Raw genomic sequence first — 14,974 nt, forward strand, 5'->3', positions numbered from 1 at the left:
CCTGCATTGGCAGGCGATTCTTAACCACTGCGCCACCAGGGCAGCCCCACGTTCCTTTTAAAAATAGCGTCCTGTTCTTGTTTTATGAGTGCGGTATTTTGTCTCTGTAAGGATTCTGACTGGTGTTGTTTGAAGTTTTTTCTGCTCCCTACATTGTCTTTATTTCCTCCAAGCTCTTTTTTTCCCCTGACTATAGTTCATGGGTCTCTGTTGTTCATTCCAGCAGCTTTCCTAAAATGTGGGTAATCCCTGCCTGTCTTTTCATATTTAGAAGTAAGGCTCTAAGAAGCCAGTTGGAAACCCTAAGTGGATGAATAGGGCTTGGCATTTTAGGCCTCCTGGGGAAGATGGGGCAGGAATGCCACTTTCTGTGGGGGGTTTCTCTTTGGCTTCTCAGCAGTGAATGCTCTGATCTCCTGACTGGGGAATAGAAGGCTCATTGCCAATGTCTTTGGTGACAAGTGGGGAAGGGCTGGGGATGTCTCACCTTTCAAAATGCCAACTTTCCCTTAATTCAGCTGTTTTCAGCACAATGCGCCCCACACCCAGATGTACCAAATGCAGGGGTACCTCTGGCTCAGCATCTCGAGAGTAAATCTCTGGTTTCTACCTGGTGCCAGCTGGCTGTCACTTGGCTGCAGGGAGTGGGGAGGGAAGTGCTCTCTTTATAGACTTTCTGTGGTCCTCACTTCAGCCCACCCTCGCCTCCCAGAGGATCCCAGACCTGAGCCTATCCGCCATGTGAACTGGATGCCTTTGTTCAGATCTTAGTATTTTTGCTGTTTGCTTTATGATCTTTTTTTTTTAAACATCTTTATTGGAGTATAATTGCTTTACAATATTGTGTTAGTTTCTGCTGTATAACAAAGTGAATCAGCTATATGTATACATATATCCCCATATGCCCTCCCTCTTGCATCTCCTTCCCACCCTCCCTATCTCACCCTTCTACGTGGTCACAAAATTCATTAGTGCGTTTGCCATAGAACAAGAGAGGGAAAAGGGTGTGAGATCCCAGCTCTCCTTCCCTGCAACTCAGTTCCTGTCCATGTTTTTGCTCGTTCATCTTCCAAAATTTTGTTGGTCTCTCTCACCAGCTGTAGTTGTCTCCCCTCTCTCTTCTTTGTCCTTTTGGGTTTATCCTTTTTATGCCTTTGCTATCAATTTTGGCAGGTTTCAGAGGGAGCGTGGGCTTGGTCTTCTGTGGGTAACTGGGATCCCCCTTTGAGTTTCTTGTCTCTGGAATGTTCTTCCTACCACTCTTCCCTTCAGTGGCTTGTCCATCCTCAGGTCTCAGTGCAGCCGCACCCCAGTTCCATTTTCTCTCATCACCATCAAACTTGTGGGCTTCCTGCCTGAGCACACAATTGAGATGCCCTTTGGAAGCTACTTCCTTTCTCGCTTTGATTGTATTCTTGAATCACTTCACTTATTTACCGACTGGTTTACTCGGTCCCCATTGTCCATTCAGCAGCATGCAGGGCACACAGCAGACAAATACTCAATATCTGCACAGAGAGGTTTAGAGGGAAGGGGCTGCCGCTTTCCTGGGCAGATGGGGCTGGCAGGCTGGGATTGGGGTTGCGGAGCCACCAAATGAACCTGCACAGCACAGAGGGCAGGGCTGAGGCCCGAGGCTCGCAGGAGCTGGCTGCAGGGGGTGCTCAGGGCAGTTAGCACCGACCAACCCAGCCTCCCCTCCCACCGCTCCAGACAGACCCGGTGAGGCTGACGCAGCTGTATGAGCAGGCTCGGTGGGACCTGCTGCTGGAGGAGATTGACTGCACTGAGGAGGAGATGATGGTGTTTGCAGCCCTACAGGTGCCGGGCAGGCCTGGGAACCCCGGGTGGCTAGGTGCGCGCCAGGCCCAGGGCAGGGAGGGTGTTCCGGTGGGGGCCCACCTCCGGGGAAGCCCAGCTGAGGGCACTGTTGGGCTAAGGGGCTGCCCGCTCAGCCCTCCCTGGTCACATGCTCCTCCCAGTACCACATCAACAAGCTGTCCCAAAGTGGGGAGGCGGACGAAACGCCTGGCACAGACCCGGGGCTGGATGACCTGGATGCAGCCCTGAGCAACCTGGAGGTGAAGCTGGAGGGGTCGGCGCGCACGGACGTGCTGGTGAGGAGGGGCCCCAGTCAGGGGTTGGGGTCAGGGTCAAGTGCAGGGACCAGCACCCCCCTGACTCCTCTCCTCCCCAGGACAGCCTCACCACCATCCCAGAACTCAAGGACCATCTCCGGATCTTCCGGTGAGTCTGGGCCCAGAATTGGCAGCCCTGCTGGAGGGGCCCAGTATGGAGAGAGGACAGGAGGGAGGGAGGGGGCCTGTCACGAACCTCCCACCTCACCCTCAGGCCCCGGAAGCTGACCCTGAAGGGGTACCGCCAGCACTGGGTAGTGTTCAAGGAGACCACGCTGTCCTACTACAAGAGCCAGGACGAGGCCCCCGGGGACCCCATTCAGCAGCTCAACCTCAAGGGTGAGTGAGGGCGGATTGGCCAGGAGAGGGACAAGGGCTGTGTGCTGGCCAGGTGAATGCTCTCACTTGTCTCCTCCTGGGGGCAGGGAAGATGCCCTCTGACCTGTGGCCACTGTGCAGGACTGGCCTTCACCCAGGGCCCTCTCAACAGGGCCCCCTCTCCCAGCCAAGCCCACCCCTTCTTCCTCCAGGCTGTGAAGTGGTCCCTGATGTCAACGTCTCAGGCCAGAAGTTTTGCATTAAACTCCTGGTGCCCTCCCCTGAGGGCATGAGTGAGATCTACCTGCGGTGCCAGGATGTGAGTGAGGGCTGGGCAGGGGCCAGGGCTGAGCCAGGCCAAGGGCAGGGGCTGAGGTAGAGCCTCGCCAGCCCCTCACCTCCCTCTCCCCCCCTCCCACCCCAGGAGCAGCAGTACGCCCGCTGGATGGCCGGATGCCGACTGGCCTCCAAGGGCCGCACCATGGCGGACAGCAGCTACTCCAGCGAGGTGCAGGCCATCCTGGCTTTCCTCAGCCTGCAGCGGACAGGCGGCGGGGGCTCAGGCAACCACCCCCAGGGCCCTGATGCCTCCGCCGAGGGCCTCAACCCCTACGGGCTTGTCGCCCCCCGCTTCCAGCGAAAGTTCAAGGCCAAGCAGGTGCCAGAGGGAGTAGGTGGCGGGAATGGCCAGAGGGTTTACCGGCCACCCCTGCCCCTGGATGTCCACAGAGCCTTCCTGTGGAAATGCACACGCTCACTCGCTCCTTCTCCCACCTGGGTCCCTGAGACAGCGTACTGCTCCCCACCCTCTGTGGGGGTGTCACGGTCCAGCTGCCCATGTCCACCTCAGGGCCCGGCTCAGCTCACATGTGCTGAACGGTGAGAGGGTGCACTCAGGTGGACCCACACTGGGCACTGGCCCTGCCCCAGGTTCAGCATCCTGTCTCCCTGACGGGGACAGGCAGGGGGTCTCAGGGACCCTGGCAGCCCCTCACCAGCGTTGTCCCGCAGCTCACTCCACGGATCCTGGAAGCCCACCAGAATGTGGCCCAACTCTCGCTGTCCGAGGCCCAGCTGCGCTTCATTCAGGCCTGGCAGTCCCTGCCTGACTTCGGCATCTCCTACGTGGTGGTCAGGTATGAGTACCACCCCGGTCCATTCTGCTAAGCACCATCTCTGAAGATGGTGAAGCCATCTGAAGCCTTCCTTCCTGTCCTCTGCGGGGAGACCTTACCGAGGGCAGCCTGCGTGCACCCGCTTCCATCCTGCAAACACAAGAGAGGGATCAGGCGGGGAGGGCAGGGGATCCCGCCCCGTCCCAGCTCTGATGTACACCATTTCCTCTCTGGGCCTTGGGCAGCTGATCTGCAGGACAGGGTTGGGTGGCTGCTGTGTCAGGAAGTGCCCCCGTGACTGCCCCTTTTCCAAGCCTGCAAAGATAGGAGCAAATGGATGACGATGCTACAAAAAAAAGTTGCTGTCGAAAAGCATGAACTGATGCTGCTAAATGCTGTCATTGTGATTATAGTAATTAACCCCCATTTTCCAGATGAGCAACTTGAGACCCAGAAAACCTAAGAGATTTACTTGCCAGCTTGCTGCTGAGCGCCGCACCTGGCTGTCTGGGAGGGCTCCGGGGCCACGAAGGGTGGGGCCCCGGCTCACACTCTCCCCTTGGGCACCAGGTTCAAGGGCAGCAGAAAAGACGAGATTCTGGGCATCGCCAACAACCGACTGATCCGCATCGACTTGGCTGTGGGCGACGTGGTCAAGACCTGGCGCTTCAGCAACATGCGCCAGTGGAATGTCAACTGGGACATCCGGCAGGTGGGCCGGGAGTGAGGGTGGGGGAGGGACACGGGCTGGGCCAGACCCAACCAGGGCAGGGCTGCTCCCTCATCCCACCCCCGACCAGCCCTCTGACTGCCCACCGCACAGGTAGCCATTGAGTTCGACGAGCACATCAACGTGGCTTTCAGCTGCGTATCTGCCAGCTGCCGCATCGTGCATGAGTACATCGGGGGCTACATCTTCCTGTCAACGCGGGAGCGGGCCCGCGGGGAGGAGCTGGACGAGGACCTCTTCCTGCAGCTCACAGGAGGCCACGAGGCCTTCTGAAGCCTGTCTTACTGCCCCCGCCCCACTCACCACCCTCCATGACCGCTCCAAAGCCCACACCCATTAGGATTCACTGCCCACATTCTCTCCAGACGTGCACTGACCGAGCTGGGCACATTCACCCACTGTCACTGGCCTTGTGTAGACCAGGGACCTGGCTGGGCCAGACTCTGCCATCCCCCAGGCTAGGGAGAGGGGGCTCTAGTTTGTACAGCACCCGCCCTTCCCTGTTTGAGTGACCAAGACCAACACCCCTGACCTAGCTGTAGTCCCTGAGCACATGAGGAAGACTGACTACAGCTACAGAATGATGACTCATAGGTTCAAACTGGAGTTTCTCTTTTGTTATCTTTTTACATTAAAAAAAATATTTTATTGTTGGGTCATCCTTCTTCCTCTGGAGCTGTGCTTGGGGTCACTCTGACACTCTGTTTCTTCATTACCAGCCAAGGAGAGGGGCTTTCCTGAGAGAGAAAAGAGTTGGTTAGAAAGGGAGAACTAAGTCAGTCTGGGGTTGGGAGCTGGGAAAGAGGTGAGGGCAGAGGGCACAGGCTTCAGGCACAAAGAATAGTGGTGGGGTGGTGGTTCTTACGGGTGGGGCGTAGCTGCAGGGCCTCCTTGAAATACTTGGGAGGCAGGATGCCATCAGCGTTCCCTGGAGTCAGGATCACCCCATTAGCAGAGCGGAAGAAGGGGATTCCATCTGCAGACAGAGCCAGAGATGTGACTCATGCCCTCTCTGAAGGCCTGGGGCAATACCTGCTGTGTCCAGACTCACCTGCCAGGGCCAGGGGCCCGTTGATGAACACAGCCACTTCGCAATTTGGCCGCATGCCTGAGTAGACAATTGGAGCTGGGGTCTGGGGCATCTGGATTGTGGTTATCAAACCTGGGTGGGCTGGGGTCCTGAGCTCACTGCGGTGTGGGTGGGGCGTTGCTCCTGCATGCAGGGCATGCAGGACAAGAGGCTCCCTGGACAAGAGGCTATGACCCTTGGAGGAGGACCTGGGAGCACAGAATGGGTGGGAGTAGCTTGGGGGGGCACTGACCACTGATGACACCAGGGTCCCCAAGCAGTCCCGCGGCCAGATGGATGTGCGTCCTCCCCCGGCAGGATAGGCCCTTGAGCAGGATGGATGGCCAGTGCTGCCAGAATGTGCCATGGACGAGCACCAGGGGCAGGGCCTGTGGGGTCTCCAGGGGAATCAGCTCCAACTCAGGTACCTGGGATGGATGGGGAATGGGCAGCAGTGAGACCCCCTCACAGACAGGGGTCTCACATGGCTCTCCCACTTGTCCCCTTAGCTCCCACCTTCAGGGAGTGACCCTGATTGGCCCGGATGAGAGGGCCGGTGCCGGGGTCCCCTGGCTGCAGGGCGAACCGCTGCTTCCCATTGGTGTCCACCACACGCTGCACATCTTCAACTGAGAAGCTGCAGAACTGGGGCAGCTGCAGGAGGGTGTCCAGGGGCACAAAACCATCTGTGGGCAGGTAGAGTGGTCAGGAGCTGAACTTGCTCTGGCCTGGGCCACAGTTAACAGGGGAAGCCACAGGCAACGAGAACAGAGCCTGTGTGACCTTTAGAAAGTCTCCCCTGGGACTTCCCTGGTGGCACAGTGGTTAAGAATCCGCCTGCCAATGCAGGGGACACGGGTTCGAACCCTGATCCAGGAAGATCCCACATGCAGCAGAGCAACTAAGCCCGTGTGCCACAACTCCTGAGCCTGCGCTCTAGAGTCCACGAGCCACAACTACTGAAGCCTGCACGCCTAGAGCCCGTGCTCCACAACAAGAGAAGCCACTGCAATGAGAAGCCCGCGCACTGCAACAAAGAATAGCCCCCACTCGCCGCAACTAGAGAAGCCCGCGCGCATCAACGAAGACCAAAGGCAGCCAAAAGTTTAAAAATTAATTAAGTAATTAAAAAAAAAAAAGAAAGTCTCCCCTTTCTGAGCCTCAGTTTCTCAACTTATATGGGAATAGGATCTGCCTCATGGAGGGTCACAAAGATCAAGTGACCCTTTTGAGCACAGTACCCAGCCCAGAGCGGACACTCAGTAAACATCAGTTACCCCAACACCCTCACAATGCCCAGTCTTGGGATAAGTGTTTATTGGGCCACTGGGCTGGAGGTATCACCAGGCCTGGCCCAGACAGAGGCTCCTCTCCCAGTCTGCCCTGGACATTATACTGGGCCCTGGGCCTCGGTCTTCCCTATACACGGAAGGGATGTACCTTCTGTGCTGTTCTCACAGGACTGAGGTGGGAGCCATGAGGGAAGGCAGTCACAGACAGGCTCACACTGCTCCCTGGGCTCCAACCACTCCTGGGCCCAGCCTCTAAGATGCTCACTTACCGGGCCCCATGGGAAGCCCCAGCTTCAGGGCCCCGTGGCGCAGGGCATAGGACAGAGCCTTGGACAGTTGTACATCCCGGTCCTGAAAGAGCCCAGAGGCAGCCGTTAGTCCCTGTGGTGACCCTGCCCTGCTGCTCACCCTGAACTCAGTGATCTGCTGTAGGAGCCCAGAGGGAGAGGAGTCCCTGTGCTCCCTGGGAACAGCACAATCCATCCGCCCCCACTCCCACCCGACCAGCATTTCCCAGGGAGCAGGACCCCCTCCCCTGCCCTCCCACATTGGGAGCAGGGGTGAGGGTGGACGGGGCGCACCTGTTCCCGGGGTCTGTGAGCCCTTCTACCCTTGGGCCCTGCTGCTTCCGGCCTCCTTCCTCTAGAGGCGTTCATGGCCAAGACCTGTGGGGAGCAGTGAAATGTGGAGACTGTTAAGGACCTTCCCATGTCCCCACGATGCCCAGAAAGTCACAAAGCCTCGGGGTGTGAGAGCTGGGAGGGAGATATTCAGATTTCTAAATTCACTTCCCACCCCTAACTCCCTGGTGCACATAGGGAAACTGAGGCCCAGCAAGACTTGCCCAAGGTGACACTCTGTCAGCCACAGGGCCCAGGGAAGTCGAGCCCCTGCGACCCAGGCTCCTGGTCTGCCCCGCAAAGCGGGCCTGGGGAGGTGGAGCCGGCAACCAGGCTAACGGGGCAGAAATGTCTGGGCCGGCCAGAGAAACAGAGCCGGGATGGACGGGAAGGCTCACCGACTCCGGGGGGCCGGGCAGCTGACCCGGACGAGCCCGTCAGCTGACCCCGACGGGCCCTGAGCGCCAGGACCGGCCAATGAGAAGCCGAGGAAGAAGGGGGCGGGTACTTCCGCTCCGGGGGAAAGAGGCGGAGCCTGCGAGGAGAGTAGGCAGGTGATTGCCGGCTGCAGCCTGGAGCTTCCGGACCCTGGGAAGGGTACCGCCGCATCAGGGGTTGAAGGCAAGACTTTTGGTTTGGGGAGACAGAGGCATTAGGGGGTGACAGGACCCAGGACCTCTGAGTCGTAGGGATGCCCGGGAGTCTCAGGGATGTCTGGTAGCAGGAGCCTCGGAGCTCTTGCTGGGATGATAAGACGTTTTACAGCCCAGGGAGGGGTCAGGGGGGTGCAGAAGGGCTGGGAGTACCCTCAGGAGGTTTGTGGCAGAGGGGGCCAGCTGTCGGGTCCAAGGGTGGCTGTGGGTCCCCCGGGGTGACAGGCCTGGCTCTGCCCTCCCCCAGAACTGCCCTATCCAGATCATGGACCCTGAGGTGTCCCTGCTGCTGCAATGCCCCCCGGGGGGGCTGCCTGAGGAGCAGGTACGGGCTGAGCTGAGCCCTGCCTACGACCGTCGCCCACTGCCAGGAGGGGACAAGGCCATCACCGCAGTCTGGGAGAGCCGGCTTCAGGCCCAGCCCTGGCTCTTTGATGCCCCCAAGTTCCGCCTGCACTCTGCCACCCTGGTGCCCACTGGCTCGCCGGGGCCACAGCTGCACCTGTGCCTGGGCCTTACTTCCTATCGAGACTTCCTGGGCACCAACTGGGCCAGCTCAGCTGCCTGGCTGCGACAGCAGGGGGCCACCGACTGGGGTGACAAGCAAGCCTACCTGGCGGACCCCTTAGGGGTGGGCGCTGCACTGGCCACTGCTGACGACTTCCTTGTCTTCCTGCGCCGCTCTGGGCAGGTGGCTGAGGCACCTGGGCTAGTGGACGTGCCCGGTGGGCACCCTGAGCCTCAGGTGAGATGCCAGGCTGGGCGCAAAGGCACAAAGACCCAGAGAGCTCGGCTTTGTTTTCTTCATCCCTTAAAGGGGGAGTTGGCCTGATGCTTATCCGAAAGTCTCCGCTCAGGGCAGCCTCCGCTCAGGGCAGCCTCCCTGCTGAATCCTGCCCCAGACCCATGGGAAGTTAGGGAATTGGGGGTGGGGGTAGGGATGGAGGACCTAGCTGGACCTGTGGTTTTCCATCTGGAAAAACAGGGCCTGGGTCAGGGGATCACCAAGGCTCTCACTCTGTGCCCAACCAGGCCCTCAGGGCCAGTGAGTGTGGGGAAAAGCAGGGCGAGAAGAGGGGAGCAGGGGCTGAGCCTGACCTCTTACAGGCCCTGTGCCCAGGTGGCAGACCCCTGCACATCAACCTCCCTGGGGAGCTGGTGGTGCATGAGCTCTTCTCCAGTGTCCTTCAGGAGATCTGTGATGAGGTGAGTGAGAGGCAGGTGGGACAGAGTGGTGGGCAAGGAGGGAGGGGATAGAACAATCCAGAATTTCACAGGTCTGGGATGGCAGGAGTGTCTGTAGGCATCTGGCTTTTTTTTTTTTTTTTTTTTTTGGCTGCCTCACGTGGCTTGTGGGATCTTAGTTCCTTGACCTGGGACTGAAACCAGGCTCTTGGCAGTGAGAGTGTGGAGTCCTAATCACTGGCCCGCCAGGGAATTCCCAGGCATCGGGCATTGAGCAAAGAGCTCGGCTTTGCAGCTAGGCACACTTGGAGTGGAATTCTAACCCTCACCTCTGTGTGCCTCGTCTCTGTGTTCCTCTTTACAATGGGGACAATAATAAATGTCTTGCCTACTCCCGCCAGGTTTGTTGAGAAGAGGAGTAAATGGGAGTCCCAATTACCTTTTAAAATTTTATTTATTTATTTTTGGCTGCGTTGGGTCTTCGTTGCTGTGCACAGGCTTTCTCTAGTTGAGGCAAGCGGGGGCTTCTCATTGCCATGGCTTCTCTTGTTGAGGAGCACAGGCTCTAGGCGCATGGGCTTCAGTAGTTGTGGCATGTGGGCTCAGTAGTTGTGGCTCGTGGGCTCTAGAGCGCAGGCTCAATATTTGTGGCGCACGGGCTTAGTTGCTCCACAGCATGTGGGATCTTCCCGGACCAGGGATCGAACCCGTGTCCCCTGCATTGGCAGGCTGATTCTTAACCACTGTGTCACCAGGGAAGTCCCCAGTTACTAAATTGACTTCCCTAGGGTGACCCTGGGCTAACTGTTCCATCTCTCCCGTTGTGGTTTTCCCATGTGAAATGAACATGCCCAAGATCTGACATTCTGTGATTCTGGGCACTTGAACTACACACTGTAAAATGCTGTACAAGGGTAACATGCTGTTCTTCATTGAGAGGGGCAGGGATGTGGGCAGTGGGCACTGACAGGTGGTACGCCTGGCCCCAGGTGAACCTGCCGCTGCTCACCCTGAGCCAGCCGCTGCTGTTGGGCATTGCCTGCAATGAGACCAGTGCCGGCCGTGCCAGTGCTGAGTTCTACGTCCAGTGAGTGAGCTCTGGGAGGCAGGGTCCTGGGTCCTGGAGTAGGTGGGTGGTTGAGCGGCATGGCTGAGGCAGCAGGGACTCCACAGGGACCTTACAGGGTCTAAGCACTCACCAGGCCACTCTCACATCCTTGTCCAGGTGCAGCCTGACTTCTGAGCAGGTGAGGAAGCACTACACGAGTGGGGGACCTGAGGCCCACGAATCCACAGGAATCATCTTTGTGGAGACACAGGTTTGAGGTGGCAAAGTGTGTCTCGTTTGGACAAGGAGCTGGGTTGGGGCTTGCAGAGGCCTGGTGATGCATGTCTGTCTCCTGGGCCTGGGTCAGAGGGGCCTCCCACATCTCTCAGAGCTTCCCTCCAGAGGCACAAGACCTCATTGGGGATGTCCTCAGCCCAAGGGAGAGGGCCAGAACTGTGGGCACAGCTCCTGCAAGAAACCCGAGGTCGGAATATTTGGGTCTCACTGTCTTCCCACAGAGTGTGAGGAGGTTGCAGGAGACTGAAATGTGGGCCGAGCTCTGCCCCTCAGCCAAAGGCGCCATCTTCCTCTACAACGAATTCCAGGAAAGTTCCACCTAAGTCGCCCTAGAGTCCCCAGCCCTATCACCACAGCTCGGAAGACAATAAAGGACTTTATTCTTGGATTCCGTTGGCGTCTGCTGTTTCCGTGAGACAGAGAGAGGGGCCGGGGTGGCTGAGAGAGACAGGACAAGTGACTTGGGGGGAAAAAAGGCCCAGCCTCAGTTTTCCCCTCTGTAAGCTGAGGGCTGTGCCCCCTTGCCAGGCTCCGGTGAAGTTCCAGGCCGATTATGGGGTGGAAACTGCTTTGTGAAACGCGTCTCGCTGCAGACCGGAGTAACAGCCATGTCCGAGGGAACAGAGCAACGGGGGCTGAGCCGAAAGCCTCACTGAGGGTCAGGCCCCCTGCCGCAGCCTCCCCGGGCGGGCGCTGGCGCCTTTCTGCAAGTCCCCGGGCTGCTGTCTCGATGGGTGGATCCGAGGCGTCAAAGGCCAATGGATTTGCGGGGGCGGGGCTTCGCCGCTGTTCCGCACCCTCAGGCCTGTGGGCGTGGTCTGGGTGTATACGCCAATGAGAGTATGGAGGCGGGGCCTGAATAGGAGCCGGAAACGGCGGCCGCCGAGGGGTCTGTGAGTGAAGGGGGGCGGGGCTTGGTGTGGCTCTTCCTGCACCCGCCCCCCGAGCTCCCAGGGTGGGAAGCGGGTCTCGGCGTCCGGGGCTGGTTGTACAGACGCCCGGGTCAGAGGCGGGGACAGGGCCAGGACATTGGGGTCTGGTCTTCAGCAGGGAGGTTCCACCCGCCCCTGAGTCCCCGGGCCTGCTTCGGTTTTCCTTTGCATCTCAACGGGGCCAGGCCCCTTCCCTCTGCCCCCCACCCCCACCCCTCATCCCCGCTGCAGTGGTTGAAGTCTGCTCCCATCCCACTGTTCTTTGTGACCTTTCACCAGCTGCCCGGCTGCCTTCATGCTGCCCCTGCGCCTGCGCCGGCTGTGGCCCCACAACCCTCCCACTCGGTTCTTCGCAGCGGCCGCCCGGCAGCGGTGAGTCGGGCGCCTGGGGCCGGGCCCGGTCGTTCAGTAGGTTTTTGTGGCTGGCCTGCCCAATTCTAGGCCCTGCGCTAGGTGCCGGGATAGTCTAGGTGCTGGGATAGTCGTGATCTCTTACGCTGCGTCAGGCGCCTTACAGGCTTGTCAGATTACCCTCACCTTCACTGCTGAGAGGGCACGGGATCAGAGATTAAAGGATGACCCCCCAAGGTCATACAGAGAGTTAAGTGGCACATCTGGAATTTGAGCCCAACCAAACCCAATGCACATTCCACAACTCAGGTGGTTGTCAAGCGTCGCTGTGCATAACCCAGGCGGGGTGTGGGGAGCTTACAAAACTGCAGATTCCTGGGCGCTGCTCTGGAGATCCTGATTTGCAGGAATGAGGTGGGCCTCAAGAATCTATTTTTTAAAACATGCTTTTCAGGCGTTTCTGATGCAAGGGGTCTGAAAACTACACTTTGAGACAATCTGATCTGCCCCTTACCTGGAACAGTCAAAAAGGGAGGGATGATTTCGAGATCTCCCTTGGCACCTGCCTCAGCCCCCTCAGCATCTGGATGCTGGGTTGAAGGGTGTGGTCCAGCGGGGCTGGGATGGGCAGGGAAGGGGTATCCTCTGTGTTTTCCTTAGCCCCTGCAGGTTTGGGCCTCTCTCCACAGGTCTGGCCCCAGTAACTACTATGAACTGTTGGGGGTGCATCCTGGTGCCAGCGCTGAAGAAGTTAAACGAGCTTTCTTCTCCAAGTCCAAAGAGGTACCAGTGGTCTTAAGTGGAGTTGGGGAAGGGAAGTCTGAGCCAGATGGGGTCCGCTCCAAATTCTCAGGAATGGAGCTGAGAGGCTCACTCTGGCTGGTGCACATTCCCTCAGCATTCATAGGGAGGGGGAGCTGCCCCAAGGGGAGAGGTCTGGCCGGGTGGAAGGAAAGGCTGTGGGGCAGGAGCCAGGAGTCCTGTCTGATGGGCTGGGCTTGGTTCTCTTGACCTGCCTGCTCTTGAGAAAGCTGGGACCAGGGCATCCAATGAGAGCCAGGTAGCAGGTGGGGAGGGCTTGAACAAGGGGAGGGGGCAGGAGTTTGTGCTTCCTGACTCTCTGGTCTTCTAGAGGGATGTGCAGGCCTGAGAGTGAGGGTCACTGCCCAGGGAGGGCCTCTGGGTATGATATGAGCCCTTGTGGGTGGATATTATCAGGATAGGTCATGGGAAGGGAGATGAGGGGAGTCCTGCCCCACCCCAGCTGCACCCTGACCGGGACCCCAGGAACCCAGCCCTGCACAGCCGCTTTGTGGAGCTGAGTGAAGCGTACCAAGTGCTGAGCCATGAGCAGAGCCGCCGCAGCTATGACCACCAGCTCCGCTCGGCAGCTTCCCCAAAGTGTCCAGGAACCACAGCCCATCCCAGGTCTGCTCATCAGGCACACAGGTACAGTAGTCCTGCCCCCAGTTTGCCACCCCCAAGTCTCCTGGGGAGCCCCGTCTTTACACTGTCCCTTCTTCTACCTCCCAGCAGCTCCTGGGCACCCCCCAATGCAAAATACTGGGCCCAGTTTCATGAAGTGAGGCCTCAGGGACCAGAGTCAAGGCAGCAGCAGCACAAGCACAACCGGCGGGTGCTGGGGTACTGCCTCCTGATCATGCTGGCAGGCATGGGCCTGCACTATGTTGCCTTCAGGTGCGCGTCCCCCTAGGGTGATGGGCAGAGGGCAGGAGGGTGGGTGAAGCCCAGTGTCAGCCATCCATCCATACCACCCCTGTGGCCTGCACCCTTGTGTCTCTCAAGCTAAGAACTGCATGAAATAGGTCTCCTCCAGAGTCTCGTCTTATTTAGCAAAGGCAGCTCTGCACTAAGGGCTAATGTCATTTTCAGTTTTTTAGAATTTGAATTTAAATCTTGGTGCTGGTTGCCAGAGAGTGCTGGAGCCAACCAAACTCCTGCACAAGAAGGAAATGCATTGAACTGGGCCTCACCAGAAACTGTCTTCATTTGTTTGGTAGTTGCTGTTTTCCTGCCACTCTCTCATGCGTGCCATTGCCACTGAGGCTTGATAGCAAAGACACCTAAAGGCTGGTGCACACTGCTAGCAGTGTGCCTAGTTCAGTGACGGAGTTAGATGAACAAACCTTTCGAGTCGCCTTTAAGGACCTCCATGACGGAGCTGCTGTCACCACCTTCAGGACAGTCAGGGACCTGGGTCGCCATTAGGCCCTGGACAAGAACCAGCTACTCTGTGCCCCTTTCCTCATCTAGCCCAGGCAGTTACCTGAGGCAGTTAGCTGAGGTAGTTAGCTGAGGTCACCACAAGTGTAAAGCTGTGAGACCCTCAAGTAGGGTAGAGGGGGGTGGGACTTGGGAGACAGCGGGGATTGGGGATTCCCAGAGTCGGTTGTAACCCCCTTGCAGGAAGCTGGAGCAGATGCATCGTAGCTTCATGGATGAAAAGGATCGGATCATCACAGCCATCTACAATGACACTCGGGCCCGGGCCAGGTCTGTCCCAGCTCTTTCCTGCCCTCTCCTCACTGTCCTGGCACCACCCTCCAGGATCCCAACCTGACCACCAGGTACTCTCCCCTGCAGGGCCAAGAGAGCCAGGCTCCAGGAGGAGCAACGGCTGGGGCCGCAGCTGCAGCCACCACCCGGGCCTCCTCAAGGCCCCGGGATCGTGCCCCCCGGCCCCAGCCCCTGAGCGGTTCACCTTGGAGAGCACACCTTGGATGGGGCCTGCGGTGTGCTCCCTTCTGGGACACCCCACTCCCCAAAACGCGTGCAATAAAGTGATTCTCAGAGCTCTTGTCTGGCTCGCTCGTACAGGCCCAGAGCCCCCGGCCCGGGCCCCGCCCTCCGGGTTCTGGCGGCGGCAACCCGGGAGCCCGGCCCCCTGGGCGGTGCGTCCCCTTTCCCCTGCTGCGGCAGGAGGTGGGGTGTGTGTAGAGGGGGCGGGCCCCGCCGGCGGCCTCGCCCCCCCTCCCCCACCCCGCCCCCGCCCCCGCCCCGCGGCCCGGTGGGGAGCGCGTGTCTGGGTCACATGAGCCGCCCGCCCGCCAGCCCGGGCCCGGCCCCCCGCCGTCCCCACCGTCCCCGCCGTCCCCGCCGCCCGCCGCCGCCACCACCGGCCGCCCGCCCGCCCGGCTCCTCCGGCCGCCGCCGCCGCTGCGCTGCGCTGCGCTGCCTGCGCCCAGGGCTCGGGAGGGGGCCGCGG

The 14,974-nt window shown here is 59.2% G+C and overlaps 5 protein-coding genes across 16 annotated transcripts in view; 4 read left to right on the forward strand and 1 right to left on the reverse strand.

The window, feature by feature from the left end:
• The window catches only part of FERMT3 (FERM domain containing kindlin 3), a 16,306-nt gene extending 11,346 nt beyond the window's left edge, over positions 1 to 4,960 (forward strand). The window contains exons 7-15 of the mRNA XM_027090107.1: positions 1,714 to 1,821; positions 1,983 to 2,117; positions 2,198 to 2,247; positions 2,353 to 2,477; positions 2,669 to 2,775; positions 2,881 to 3,114; positions 3,468 to 3,592; positions 4,142 to 4,283; positions 4,395 to 4,960. Of these exons, the coding sequence (XP_026945908.1) occupies positions 1,714 to 1,821; positions 1,983 to 2,117; positions 2,198 to 2,247; positions 2,353 to 2,477; positions 2,669 to 2,775; positions 2,881 to 3,114; positions 3,468 to 3,592; positions 4,142 to 4,283; positions 4,395 to 4,574 (1,206 nt within the window). The 3' untranslated portion in view covers positions 4,575 to 4,960. The remainder of the gene's footprint in view (positions 1 to 1,713; positions 1,822 to 1,982; positions 2,118 to 2,197; positions 2,248 to 2,352; positions 2,478 to 2,668; positions 2,776 to 2,880; positions 3,115 to 3,467; positions 3,593 to 4,141; positions 4,284 to 4,394) is intronic.
• TRPT1 (tRNA phosphotransferase 1) lies at positions 4,876 to 7,766 on the reverse strand. 2 transcript variants are annotated; one of them, XM_027090108.1, is made up of 8 exons: positions 7,681 to 7,766; positions 7,244 to 7,327; positions 6,932 to 7,013; positions 5,887 to 6,056; positions 5,624 to 5,798; positions 5,353 to 5,409; positions 5,167 to 5,277; positions 4,876 to 5,038 (listed from the first exon to the last, which is right to left on the reverse strand). In XM_027090108.1, exons 2-8 carry the CDS (start codon positions 7,316 to 7,318, stop codon positions 4,947 to 4,949), a joined length of 762 nt encoding a protein of 253 aa, XP_026945909.1. In that variant the 5' UTR covers positions 7,319 to 7,327; positions 7,681 to 7,766; the 3' UTR covers positions 4,876 to 4,946. The 2 variants fall into 2 exon arrangements, with proteins under 2 accessions (XP_026945909.1, XP_026945910.1); XM_027090109.1 differs by lacking the exon at positions 7,681 to 7,766 and adding an exon at positions 7,507 to 7,636.
• Positions 7,767 to 7,795: 29 nt separating this feature from the next.
• Positions 7,796 to 10,871, forward strand: NUDT22 (nudix hydrolase 22). 3 transcript variants are annotated; one of them, XM_027090241.1, is made up of 6 exons: positions 7,796 to 7,903; positions 8,183 to 8,680; positions 9,043 to 9,141; positions 10,110 to 10,207; positions 10,346 to 10,439; positions 10,687 to 10,853. In XM_027090241.1, exons 2-6 carry the CDS (start codon positions 8,201 to 8,203, stop codon positions 10,786 to 10,788), a joined length of 873 nt encoding a protein of 290 aa, XP_026946042.1. In that variant the 5' UTR covers positions 7,796 to 7,903; positions 8,183 to 8,200; the 3' UTR covers positions 10,789 to 10,853. The 3 variants fall into 3 exon arrangements, with proteins under 3 accessions (XP_026946042.1, XP_026946043.1, XP_026946041.1); XM_027090242.1 differs by lacking the exon at positions 7,796 to 7,903 and having other exon boundaries at positions 7,910 to 8,680; positions 10,346 to 10,446; positions 10,687 to 10,871; XM_027090240.1 differs by lacking the exon at positions 7,796 to 7,903 and having other exon boundaries at positions 7,910 to 8,680.
• Positions 10,872 to 11,173: 302 nt separating this feature from the next.
• DNAJC4 (DnaJ heat shock protein family (Hsp40) member C4) lies at positions 11,174 to 14,561 on the forward strand. 9 transcript variants are annotated; one of them, XM_027090243.1, is made up of 7 exons: positions 11,174 to 11,358; positions 11,677 to 11,769; positions 12,418 to 12,531; positions 12,967 to 13,197; positions 13,282 to 13,446; positions 14,176 to 14,262; positions 14,353 to 14,561. In XM_027090243.1, the coding sequence occupies exons 1-7, from the start codon at positions 11,300 to 11,302 to the stop codon at positions 14,459 to 14,461; spliced, it is 858 nt and encodes a 285-aa protein (XP_026946044.1). In that variant the 5' UTR covers positions 11,174 to 11,299; the 3' UTR covers positions 14,462 to 14,561. The 9 variants fall into 9 exon arrangements, with proteins under 9 accessions (XP_026946044.1, XP_026946045.1, XP_026946048.1 ...); XM_027090244.1 differs by having other exon boundaries at positions 13,285 to 13,446; XM_027090247.1 differs by having other exon boundaries at positions 13,036 to 13,197.
• Positions 14,562 to 14,708: 147 nt separating this feature from the next.
• VEGFB (vascular endothelial growth factor B) overlaps positions 14,709 to 14,974 on the forward strand; it is a 3,996-nt gene continuing 3,730 nt past the window's right edge. The window contains exon 1 of the mRNA XM_027090255.1: positions 14,709 to 14,966. The gene's annotated coding sequence lies outside the window, so the exon portion shown is untranslated. The remainder of the gene's footprint in view (positions 14,967 to 14,974) is intronic.

Source organism: Aethalodelphis obliquidens, unplaced genomic scaffold (genome assembly GCF_003676395.1).
Source record: "Aethalodelphis obliquidens isolate GAN/ISIS:26980383/991018 unplaced genomic scaffold, ASM367639v1 scaffold69, whole genome shotgun sequence".
Lineage (NCBI taxonomy): Eukaryota > Metazoa > Chordata > Mammalia > Artiodactyla > Delphinidae > Aethalodelphis > Aethalodelphis obliquidens.

Coding starts and splice junctions, on each gene's coding strand:
- DNAJC4 (XM_027090243.1), top strand. CDS start 11,300: ATGAGAGTATGGAGGCGGGGCCTGAATAGGAGCCGGAAACGGCGGCCG. Junction 12,532..12,966: donor TCTTCTCCAAGTCCAAAGAG/GTACCAGTGGTC, acceptor GGATATTATCAG/GATAGGTCATGGGAAGGGAG. Junction 13,447..14,175: donor CTGCACTATGTTGCCTTCAG/GTGCGCGTCCCC, acceptor ACCCCCTTGCAG/GAAGCTGGAGCAGATGCATC.
- NUDT22 (XM_027090241.1), top strand. CDS start 8,201: ATGGACCCTGAGGTGTCCCTGCTGCTGCAATGCCCCCCGGGGGGGCTG. Junction 9,142..10,109: donor TTCAGGAGATCTGTGATGAG/GTGAGTGAGAGG, acceptor GCCTGGCCCCAG/GTGAACCTGCCGCTGCTCAC. Junction 10,440..10,686: donor TCATCTTTGTGGAGACACAG/GTTTGAGGTGGC, acceptor GTCTTCCCACAG/AGTGTGAGGAGGTTGCAGGA.
- TRPT1 (XM_027090108.1), bottom strand. CDS start 7,318: ATGAACGCCTCTAGAGGAAGGAGGCCGGAAGCAGCAGGGCCCAAGGGT. Junction 5,410..5,623: donor GGACCCTGGTGTCATCAGTG/GTCAGTGCCCCC, acceptor TTGTCTACTCAG/GCATGCGGCCAAATTGCGAA. Junction 5,278..5,352: donor CGGGCCCCTGGCCCTGGCAG/GTGAGTCTGGAC, acceptor CTCTGTCTGCAG/ATGGAATCCCCTTCTTCCGC.